The sequence below is a fragment of the Chaetura pelagica genome, unplaced genomic scaffold, assembly GCF_000747805.2.
Source record: "Chaetura pelagica isolate M959 unplaced genomic scaffold, ChaPel_1.0 scaffold47, whole genome shotgun sequence".
Classification (NCBI taxonomy): domain Eukaryota; kingdom Metazoa; phylum Chordata; class Aves; order Apodiformes; family Apodidae; genus Chaetura; species Chaetura pelagica.
Window position 1 is genome coordinate 4,008,990 of NW_009954140.1, and position 12,145 is coordinate 4,021,134.

The 12,145-nt window shown below is 37.2% G+C and overlaps 1 protein-coding gene across 1 annotated transcript in view; it reads left to right on the plus strand.

The window, feature by feature from the left end:
- HELZ (helicase with zinc finger) overlaps positions 1 to 12,145 on the plus strand; it is a 67,846-nt gene that overhangs the window by 39,242 nt on the left and 16,459 nt on the right. Inside the window, exons 18-21 of the mRNA XM_010002700.1 lie at positions 1,917 to 2,064; positions 3,872 to 4,055; positions 5,013 to 5,241; positions 9,348 to 9,552. Of these exons, the coding sequence (XP_010001002.1) occupies positions 1,917 to 2,064; positions 3,872 to 4,055; positions 5,013 to 5,241; positions 9,348 to 9,552 (766 nt within the window). The remainder of the gene's footprint in view (positions 1 to 1,916; positions 2,065 to 3,871; positions 4,056 to 5,012; positions 5,242 to 9,347; positions 9,553 to 12,145) is intronic.

Sequence of the window (12,145 nt, forward strand, 5' to 3'; positions counted from 1 at the left end):
GCTCATATAATGAGCTCATCCATGAGCTGTGCTTGAAAAAATAAGTGCAATCATGGGGAAAAATGCTAAAGTTTAAATCCTGGCTCAAACATGTACTGAGGAATATTATGTTGTTATCCAGTCACACTAATTAGGTTATCACTGTGTTCAAAGCAAAAGCAGAAATATTAAGTACTCTGGGAAATCAAAAGTCAGAATGTAACATATTTTGTTGCACAGCTTGATCTGTCTTCATTTTATGGACTTGTTAATTATAGACTGATGCAAAATTTTTTACACATTTCTTGAAATTGTATGTTTGAAATGAGAGAATCTGAAAAGCTCATTTCAGTTTTTGGTTAGTGATCACTTCCATGAAATTTGCCTGAGAAAGAAAATGAAAATTCACTTAATCAGTTGGAGTTCAGACAGTGAGTTCCTAGAAGGATCCACTGTATTGGGCACGGAGGCAAGGACTGCAGAAATACCACTGCTAATTGGGTCTCTAGTGAGAGTCTAGTTTGCTAATTCCACTAGGAAGTATTGCTGTGTGAAGTGAAACCTGCTCAGTACTCTGATGGTGGTCCATGTAGGAGGTTGTCTCAAGTCTACTTTTTTTTTATAATGTGGAATTTCTCCTGACAAATAGGACCGTGGCACTTAAGACAGAAGGAAGTGTGAGAAGATGGTTCACGGCGGGCTCATTAATCATACCTAACTGACTGAAGTAAAGAGACCAAAAGAAATTAAGGAAAGAACAAGGCATTAGTTCAGCCTAACTTTGGAGTTGTAATTGGAAAAAAAACAGTCCTTGCAAAAATGGTGTTTTATTGTTTAATGAGAACTCATAACTAAGAATTAATTTGCAAAAGAAATTGTTAGTATTGGCAGCAGTGGACTGCTGCAACTCAGTCCATGAAAGAACTGCATATTCTTTAGGATTGTCCAGTGTTAGTCACTTTTGGTCTGTGGTGGACTGCAGTTGTTTTGGTGATGGTTTTATAGCAGACCAGTTTCTTTAGCTTTTTCTTGACCAGTTATTTACATCTTAAGCTGGAAGAACTCGGTGGGCCCACTGACTGACTGCACAGTCTCCTGCATTTGTTGTCTTCATGTCAGGCTGCACCCACAGAGCTATAGCTGAAGAATACTGAGGTTGGAGGTTGAACTTTGAAGAGTTAGATTATACTAGAATCCACTAGTTAATGCAAGCCAGTACATTAGCTCTGCTGTGCAGGCAGCAGTGTACAGCACTTACAGTACTACCAACTGTCATCTACAGGCTCATGTTGGCTTTTTGTCTTCTTCCGTTCCATTTGCCTTCTTCCATCCTGCTTTTCACCATGGAAGTAGCTCTTGCCTCTTTTCTTTTTCAGTCAGCCAGCTTCTGTAATGCCTGCTGCCAGCAGAGGAAGTATGTTCTGGTTGTGTTTCTGGTGACTAGCAACATGGATAGGTCTGGAGTAGAGTCACAGAAGAAAAGCTTGAGTGGAAGCTGGATGCTTGGCCTGCATTGTGCTCAGTACACATGAAATCTTTACTAAATTTATCTTCTAAGTTCAACAGCTCTTAACTGATGTAAGCAGGCTCGTTGTTCAGCAAGCCTGGGGAGTAACTAATCCCAGACAGCAAGTGTTCTGTTTTTCCAGTTTCAAGCTACCAGAACTTCTGAGTGAAACATGAGTGAGAGTGTTAGTAACTCTGCCAAGCATTAAATTAGAATAAAATACTGCCTTTGTAGAAAAACTGTTGGAAAAGCATATTTTTTGTACCTTCTGCTCCATCTGTAGTGTGGAAATACAGGTTCAGAGAAATCACTTGAAGATGTAAAATATTAATCAGTGGTTCTGTTTTCCCTATGAAGTATCTTGTGATTGCATATTTTATTAGAGCTCATATGTAGACTCTACATTTTATTCTCTTTTGCCTTGTTACAGTTACACATCTGAACTTTTCTATGAAGGCAAATTGATGGCAAGTGGAAAGCAACCAGCACACAAAGATTTCTACCCTTTGACTTTCTTCACAGCACGTGGAGAAGATGTGCAGGAAAAAAATAGTACAGCTTTTTACAATAATGCAGAGGTAACTCTTTTTTGGCTTTATTCTTGATGGTTTTCTTAAAGCTCTCCTCCCCTCACATTTATTGGGTTGTGTTCAGTGTAGGTGGAAGATATAAATTATCCTCTACTAGGAGAGAGAAACATGGAGTTTACTAAACATGAAATAGTGAACATTGCAATTGTAGTAAAAATTTCCACTAATTTGTCTTCTTTTTTCCTTTACATATTGCAAGCTACATATAATTCTTTCAGGCTCATTCTTCAGTATGTCTTTCCTGATAATTTTTGTGACAGTCTGATGGATGTATCTTAGCAACTGAGAGTAATTGCAATTTAAAGTAAAACTTACATGTCTTTGACTGTTGTAGAAATGTTCCCACTCAGATAAGAGTCCTCTGGAGTAACATTTCATATTTGCTTTAATATGCTTAGGATCAGTTTAACTGATCATGTGCAGATGAGATTTTTTTTCGGTGAGAACTTATTCTCAGTATGTTTGGTTCGCATAGATTTATTTCTATTCTTCAACAACTACTTACATTCTCTTTCCTTTCCTTCAGTTAAAAAAACCCAAAACCCCCAAACAGCCTCTCCAGCCTACTCCCCAATTTGATAATACTTTTTGTAGTGGAAGGTGCATTTTTTCCAGTCCCCTCAAGTTAGGAAGGGATTGGTCATGGTGCAGTTTATCTGATGCACAATTTTTAACCTTTTTGTTGTTGTTGTTATGCTGCACTTGTTATGTATTCTTTGATGTATCAAAATATCTGCTTGAATAAGAAGCTCCAATGACTTCTGGACACATCACTGAAAAAAACTGAAGGCACCTGACCACTTTCATTAATCTACTTGGATTGCTTTGCCATTTAAAAAAAGTTGTAAAAGACCTAAAAATATCTTCAGTGGCCAAGTAATTGTCTGAAAATTGTGAGTCATTAATAGCTAAAGGCAGAAATGAAGGACAACAGCTGCTTAAACACCAACATGAAAAACTGCTTTAAGGAGCTGGATAAGTATCTATTGAATGATATACTGACATTTATTAAATGACATATTGAATGTTAAATGTTAAGAAGCACAAACAAACCTACAAACCCTTCCATAAAATTACTTCAGAAATGCCTTCTACAGTGCAGTATCTCTCTGCAGTGTGTTGAACCAAAAGCTGGTTCAACACACTGGTTTTGGCTGGTGCTTTTTTGGCAGCAGGTTACTTTGAGCCTGTCTCCTCACAGGACATTCAGATTTGTTACTCATTAGTCTTCTCAGGCAGCACATTTCATGGGATTTTATAGAGATGAACTAGGAGCTGAGGGATAATCTGAAACTCCTGAGGGTTTCCTTTGGAATGGGAAGTGACTGTGCTCTGGTACACATTTTCTCTTTCTAGAGATACTAAACTCTAATACCACATACATAAAATCCAGATTTAAAATAAAATAATGTTATGTAGGCAGTATGTTTACTTAAAGAAACCAGTTAAGGTAAGATAAGAAAGGTCCTACTGCACTTGATGTTTTCATTAGAACGCAAGCATGAAAATCAAGGTTATTAATAAAATTTCCCAGCTTGTACTTTAAAGGTGACATTTCTGCAGGCAAGCTTCGATTTCAAGAATAAAAAAAGGTATTGTATACCAAAGCCATTGCTTTAAAACATGATATTTTTGAGTATCCCTATAGAATACAACAGTATTGTTGCTTGTTCAATAAGGTTGTGTGATACTCTGATATGTAAATGTTTGAGAACTTTTAAGATTCAAATCCTCTTTCCATATCAAAGCATGATCTTCAGTGGAGCACACTTAAAAATTCTGACTTTCTTTTAAGGTGTTTGAAGTAGTAGAGCGTGTTGAAGAACTAAGAAGAAAATGGCCTGTTGCCTGGGGCAAATTGGACGATGGCAGTATAGGTGTCGTAACACCTTATGCTGATCAAGTGTTCAGGATTCGGGCTGAACTTCGGAAAAAACGACTGTCAGATGTCAGTGTAGAGAGAGTGCTAAATGTTCAGGGTAAGTAAAGTTCTGTGCCTCAAAGATATGCTAAGGAAGTAAAAAATGTGACTTCTGAAGTTAAGTAAGACTCACTACAGTAAGCTGAAAACGATCAGAACAAAAGGAGCGCTGTGATATAGCCCATAAGAAACATGAATCAAAATGAAACTGTCAAGTCTGCCAATTAGATGTTATTCTAAAGTTGAATGCCAAAGCAATAAACTCATCAGGGTGAGATTTATCTTTTTTAAAAATTAAGTTCAAGCATACTTAAAAAGTAAAATGGAGTGAGTGAAAAGTGGGAAAAGTGATATATTTTTATTGTAAAGCAGAGTTCCAAATAAAAAATGTAATAAAGCTTTAACCTCTAAAAAACTGATTTTTTTGCATTTATGCAATAGTCTGTAAAAAGGGATCCCCAAATTTCTCTATTGATTCTTGGGATCACGTTGAGAACAAAAGTTCTGTGTAGGCATAGCCTGTTGCTAGGTTGCACTTTTTGTCAGTGATAAACAAAGGAAGATAATAAAATAACTGAGTGACAGTGAGTGGTATGTTCTGGATTTTCCTGGTAGATATTTGTGTATTTGAGAAATTTTGCAATACAAAAGAAGAATGTCCAGCCCTTTGTTCTTTTTGAAGTAGAATAAATAAATCCAACATTTGTTATTGGCTGATCTGCAACACTGTAAAGATAATAAGCATTTCAGAAAGTTCTGGAATTATTAATATCAGGATAAGAAATAAGTTTTTTAAAGAGGAAATATTCTTGTAATAGAATATGCTATTTATAGTGCATCTTTTAAAACTTTTACATCTTATTATTCTTGCATAAAGCTCTACATGTGAAGAGTAGCTATCAGTTCTTCAGAATATCTAGGTGTGAAATCTGACTGGCAAGTGCAGAGGTCTGCCTGTGTTAACAGCAGAAATAGCTACAATTATCTCAGACATTTGTTTCTTGTTTCATTTTAGGAAAACAGTTTAGAGTTTTGTTTCTCAGCACAGTACGAACACGGCATACATGCAAACATAAGCAAACACCAATTAAAAGGAAAGAGCAGTTACTGGAGGATTCAACAGAAGACTTGGATTATGGTTTTCTGTCTAATTACAAACTTCTCAACACTGCCATTACAAGAGCACAATCCTTGGTAGCTGTGGTGGGAGATCCGATTGCTTTATGTTCCATTGGAAGATGCAGGTACTTATATATGTTCCTTAGTTAATGAGAGCTAAGGATGCTAGAAAATGTGTTTATCTCTGGCTGATGGATTGAGTAAATGGATGGATATTCTTTTAAGTGCCAAATATGTTTAAACACAATATGTTTAAACCCTTAAAATAACTGTATCATGAAATGGAAATACTTCACATTTATATCTGTAGCAATACGATAAAGATGGTAAAACATTAGTTCTGTCCCCGGTTCTTGCAGAGGCTTGAGTCTGTAAATTGATTTTAGCTTGTCCCAAATGTGCTGCAGAAACTCATCCTGCCAGCAGAACAGGTGGGCGTATCCCTGTGGGTCTCTGCTGCAGGAATTCCTGCGGTGCCACCTGCCAAGTCCCCTCTGGAGCTAGAGGCCAGCAGTTGTGCAAGGGCTGCTCTGTCCCTTCACTAGTAAGTTTGGCTGACAGGAAAGAGAGAGGATGTTTTTCTCCAATGGTAGCAAATAAAACCACTACAGATGAGAGGCAGAGCATTTTAATATCCTCAGCTGGTGCAGAAGTCTGGCTTTTTTGTTGTTTTGCTTGGTTTTGTTCTGGTTTTAACTTCTTACCCAGAGTCACAGTGTCACTGTGTGCAACAACTGGCAAAGAAGAAGTGTGAGATATCTACCACTGGTCACTGTTAAACTGTCTTTTTATGTATTTAGAGCTGCTCTAATTTTTACTTGACAGTAACAACTGCAGATCCTTTATTTTTAGTGGGGTTTGTTGTGTTTTGGTTTGGTTTTTTCGGTATACCTGTTACAATTACATATATAAATAAAATAAATCTATAGTTTGGAATTTAAAATTGGGATGTCATGTATTTTACAGTTTAATATTTTGTCAGTCATGAAGGTAGAAAAGTTCAAAACAATTTTGTATGTCTGCATGACGCTGGGAAGAAACTCATTAATTTGAGTTAATTTACTTTTTATAGACTTAAATGAAGAAATGTGAAAAATGCTAAGAGATGTAAACACTGATGTTAAGGGTACCAAGCTCGTGTTCTTCAAAGGTTTCTTCTTTGATGGAAGAGCTGAAATGCTGAGATGATCAGAGATAAACCCTGAGGCTTATTTCTTGGAGAAAGGAAATACTGCACTGACTGTATTATTATAATATAACTAAAAATAGGTATTGGTTATCTCTACATTGTATCTGCTTTCCTGAGCAGTATTCTTCTACTTTTTGATAATGGATGTAGTTTTCAAGGATTAGAATTGAAAAATCAAAATTGAAACCAAACCTTTGTTTACTGCATTAATGAAATATAGCCTGAATTTAACCACTTATCTGCTGGTGACATGACAAGAGTATTCCTACATTAATGCAGTGGTGTGCTGTAAACTGCTAGCAACATCTTACTAAAAGAGAAATAATGGCTGTTATTTTTATTTCACTTTTACCTGCTGGTTTTTTAGATGTGTGGTTTATGTAATTAAGTGATGAGAAGGAGCTCTGTGCCTCCTGAGCACTCGCTCCACAAGTGATGCGTGTCTGGTCTGGTCTGCTTGTGCAGGCTCTAGTCATCAACTTAGGCTGCAGAGACACAGGACTTGGCTGGAGAGGTTGTCATGCTGTGCTGACTGAGATTTCTCTTACTGGTTGTTCAGAAATTACTCTTGATTAATAAATTTTGCTTCTCTGCCCTACTCTGGGATTCAGGATGTGCAGTGTTACTTAGTCAGCTTTAGCTAATCCCCAGTTAGTCTAGCTGGCAGCTAGGACCATTACTGATTCTCTAACCATCTTGTATAAATACAGCTTTTGTTGGAGAATGACCATGCCCCTTAGTCTCTCTAAATCCAAGTGAAGGAGATAATCTCTTGAATTTTCATGTAAACCCTAAGTTTTGAGGTTTGAACTTAGTACTGAAGGGGACCCAGTTTGCAAATGAGGGTTCTGATCAGTTTCTTCAAGTATGGCTCCTTCAAATCTGAAATAGGGCGTGCAAAAGCTTACTAAAATAAAGGTTAGGCTACCAGCATGGTATGTAAGATACAGTTCTGGCAGTTAGGAACTGAGTTTGACTTCTGAAAACCAGCAGCTCTTTATGTATGTAGAGCTGTTCAAAATTATAAAACAAAAAGATAATTAAGAAACAAGGAGCACTGGAGCTTTATTAAGATGTATCTCAAGCTCTCCCTTTAATACACCGTTGTCTTGTTTCACTGAATAATTGAACATTCACTCTTTGAAAATAGTGCTGGAGGGGCTGAGGCATGCTGCTAGGAAGATGGTTCTTTTTTAGTACAACAGGAGAAGAGAAGTCTGGAAGAAGTGACATTTCGTTAGGAAAAACAGATCTCAAAAAAGTTTAGAGAGTACTTGAATTTTATAAATATTCTAATACCTGTCAAAATGAGTCAAGAGACTGTAACGATAGTTGTAGAGAGCTTTGTGAAGTGTGCCCAGGGTAATCATTGCTCTGCTGTGTGTTAGAATCGGACTAGACAAGGCTGTTGGGGCAGACACTCCCTTTAAACTGCAGAGCACACTAAGACAGAGACAGCAGTGTTTTATTCTCTGTTCTTACACCCCAGTACAAGCCTTCCATGTGTAGAGAGACTGCTTGGGGCATTTTAAGCAAAAGTGGATGGATCTCCGTGGATTTGTGGTACTTGGCAGCCGGTTTGGTGACTGAATTGATTAATCAGAGGGAGTTCCATCATTAAGGCTTCCCAGTGAAGTATTTCATTTTGGTTTTTAATCTTCACTTAAAACCCTGCAAGAGATATTTGCCTTAAAGCGAAATGCAGAAAAAGGGCCCATCTTGTATCCTGAACTTAAAAGAGCATTTCTTGTCTATATAAAATCGCAACAGAAGATTGGATTTTAGGGAAAACTAGTTTCAATTCTTAGCTACATCAGTAATACTACAGTGTTCTTGCCAGAAAGACTTCCTTTCTGCAAAGGACAGCTATTCAGCTAAATGTGACACTGCTGTTAAAATTAGTGTGCAGCAAACTCATTTTCCAGGTTTTGGGGAGACAACAAATAACAGTGCCTGCTTATAGGTCAGGCCTTATTACTAAAGGGTGATTTAGACTGAATTGTAAACAAGAACACATTTAAGATCATTGTCTTTCTAATCTTCCTTTTCAATAACTTTCATGGCTCTTGATTTTTTTGAAAGGGATCAACTCAATCAGGTGCTTTTTAAAAATGACATTTTCAGATCTCATTTATTTAAGTCTCTTTAAAGCTTAAGTAACTTCACCCTTAAAGTTCCTTTGAGATTAAAAAAATCATCATAAGTGTAACATTTTTTGTATAGATCCTGTTGTGGATGTTAAAAGTGGAAAGACATTTTTATAAGCAATAGAAAGATATGTCATGAGAAGGCAGAAGACAGGTAGGAATGTTGTTTTATTACATGGTTTAAATAATCCCTCCACCCTCCAAAAAGCTGGAAACAGAATTTTCTTAGAAAAAGTCATGTGTCATCTGATGGTTGTTTTTCTGGCTTCAAGTTTCTTCTCTATATGTTCTAGAAATATCTGACATGAAGTAAAATGTATGCTCTTGTTTTCAACTTGTTTTCTCAAAGGCCCTGTAGATACTTCTGGCATGTTTATCTTCACGTGACTCTGCAGTGTTTCATGAGTAGTTTTGAGGCTCTATCTCAACTTTGGTATTTGTGACACTGGAATTGAACGATTTGCCTAAATTCATAGAATCTTCTTGGCATCTTTTGGGATTAAGAATCTATATAATTCCTGTGAATCTGAGCTTCAATAAATTCCATAAAACACCTGCTCTCCAGAATTTTAAGTATTGTTTTCACTGTATTTGGTCTTCTTGGAAAAAAAATCCAAGTTAGATGTGTCCATGACATTACTATTCATTGTGATAGCCACCTAGTGCTGTGATCTGCTGCCTGTGGATAGATCCATGTGTCTTCATGTGACTGTGGAGCTTTGCATTGTGCTGTAGGGTTCAGATGCACAGATCAGGTTGCAGGATGGATGACTTGGTGTGTAAAATGAGCATTCAGGAAAAAGAAAGATGCCACACACTTCTGTTAAATCTGTGTTAATTTTAACAGCAGCCATCAAGTCTTACTCTTTGTTGTTTCTAAAAATTGTTTCTATAGGAAGTTTTGGGAAAGGTTTATTGCCCTATGTCATGAGAATGAAAGTCTCCACGGTATCACATTTGAACAGATCAAAGCTCAGTTGGAAGCTTTGGAGTTAAAGAAAACTTATGTGTTGAACCCACTGGCTCCGGAGTTTATCCCCCGAGCTCTTCGGCATCAACATTCAGCAAACACCACCAAACAGCAGCAGTCACCACCAAAGGTAAAGTTTTACTGATGATGAATTTTGTCACAAAGTGAATGTAGAAATGCCTTTTGAGGAATGATGTAAAAGGTTTAAGGGACAAGGTGTTCTAAAATGGCATCAGTGCAATCAGATATAAGTACAGATTCCAGAGGGAACCTCAGCATTTTCAAGGGAAAACCCTAGGTTTGTGTAGCATTCAGGATTATAGCTTGGGGTTGTCTAAGCCTTGTTTCCTTACTGAAGTATATGCCTTGGGTTACTCCAGCATGTTTATTGACTGTGTTACAGTGACCCTGCTTCAACATTCCTCATCCCTGGAAGGGTTTAAAGCCAGTTTGGATGGGACTTTGAACAGCCTCATCTAGTGGGGGGTGTCCCTGCCCATGCAAGGGGTTTGGAACTAGATGATTTTTAGGGTCTCCTCCAACCCAAACCATTCTGTGGTTCTATGATCTTGGTCTCAGTATTCAAAAATAAGCCAAATTAAACCCTCTGCACAAGAGGCAGTGCCTCTCCCAGGCAGCTTGTGCTCTGACTCTATCCTGAGAAACAAGTCGGTATAGACAATGTTGGGGAGTATAAGGAAACAAAATAAGAGCCAAAAGTGATTTGGTTTGATCTAAAAATCACGTTTTAAAATTCAGGGAATTAAGCAAGGTGATTGTGTGATTTAATTAAAATGTTGTAGAACAGTGTATTGCCTAGGTTAGCTCACTGTTCATGTCCTTCAGAAGCCCAGATTGCATTAGCAGAGAGATGAAATCACCACTCAGTGGTAATATTATGAGCTGCTTTTATAAAAGCAGGTAAAGGGCTGATGAAAATACATGGCTTCCTTAGGATGAAAAAGAATAACACTATGTTTTGGAGCTTTTTTGGGGCTCATATATTAGTCATCAATTGTATTTCAATAGTTCTTTATAGTTTATTTCAAAATCATGTGAGTTATAACTTAATTAAATTGTGTTTAGAGATGCAACTAATATGCAGTTTGTCTACTTTGTGATGAATTCTGTTGTATAAGAAGGAATTTTCCATAGTTTTGCATTTTTGTTGCAGGCTGTATTGTTTAAATGAAATTTTTATGACAGGTTTTTTTGACTTTAACAGTACAAAAAGGAAAGCCTTCCCTTTGGCAGTCCTTACCAAAAGAGAGTTTGTAAGTGAGAACATTTGGTTTCTTCATCAAGATGCATTACTTTCTGAAACAAACACCAGATTGCTGAAGCATCTAGGCATGTGTCACAGCACCAGGCTTACAGAAAACTGTAAATTAAAAAATTGTTGTCTTAAAAAAGTAATTGCTTCAGAATGATTTTTCACGAGTCTTACAGCCTTAAATGCATTTCCTGTAATAACAGAGCATCAGGATTAATATTTTTTGTTTCCTAAAATGAAAGAAAAGTATTTGAAAATGCAGGTATAGCACATTAAAAAAACTAGAGGGGCGGGGTGTGGGAAGTGAGAGTCTTGTGAATAGACTGTTCTGTTTATTTTTTTTCCCCAGTTTGTTAGTAAACAGCACTTGTGCTGTAGAAATCAGAAGAGACACTTTCAAACTGCCAGCACTGTATTTTCAGCTTAAGATCTGCAGTGTTTTAACCACCTATATCATAATTGTAATAAAATCTCTTCCCTCTGCATACAACTGACAGCTAGCATGTGCAGTAACAGAAGTAAAGCAAGCAGGTAATATTCAAACACACAGAATATGGCTGTGATAAGTGATACATTTCCCTTTGCTCACATTTTAAAGCAGATGGTTAGCTTTGCTTATTTTAGACTTCCTAAGTACAATATTTAACATTAAAAGATGAAAGATTAAAAATTTAGTGCGGATGTTTTTTGTAGCTAAAACAGCCTCTGATGCACTGTTTTGTGGTGAGTTTGTGGGCATCTGTGAAGTTCAGGGCTTGTTTTCCACACTGCAGTGAAAAGGGATTTTGTAAAAATGGCGCCTTCTTGTTCAGCAGAATTGCTCTTGGATTTGTGTAAGGGTGTTAAAAACTTCTTTGCTATTTATTTTTATTAAAGGTGGTGGTGTGAAAATGGGAGATTTTCAGAACTCGGGGCTTCCTGCAGTGTAGTTAGTGTACAGTAGATTAGGCTCTGAATTTTACAACTCTGCCTACCTTGTGCTCACTGTTTGTGCTCCAGCTTCTCAGCCTGGATTCAGGCACTTGGTTAGGATGCATCGTTGTCCTAGATATTTTGTACAGTCAAAGAGGACCACAGGTCTGATGTAAGTCTCTGGAGAATGCTCTCTTCTCCTGTCTGTTGACTGAAGGGAGATGGTAGGAGTGACAAGGCTGTTAACTGCCTGAAGTCACCTAAATCTTGGTGGTTTGTATACTCTGAAGTTGGAGGAAATTTTTAGGGGGAAGTCAGTATGTATTTATGCTCTCAGTTGCCAATCAGTTACAGTGTAGGTTTAGGTGTTCTGTAGATGGCTATGAAAATCAACCTTGATCTGTAAGTCTTTCAGAAATTAAGTCATTAATAACTATTAAAAAGAAAAGTAAACAAACAAAAGAAAGCCAGCACCTCCCTTCCCCAACTTCCAAATGGCCCCAATTGACTTACATTTACCAATCTGATACAGCTCCAT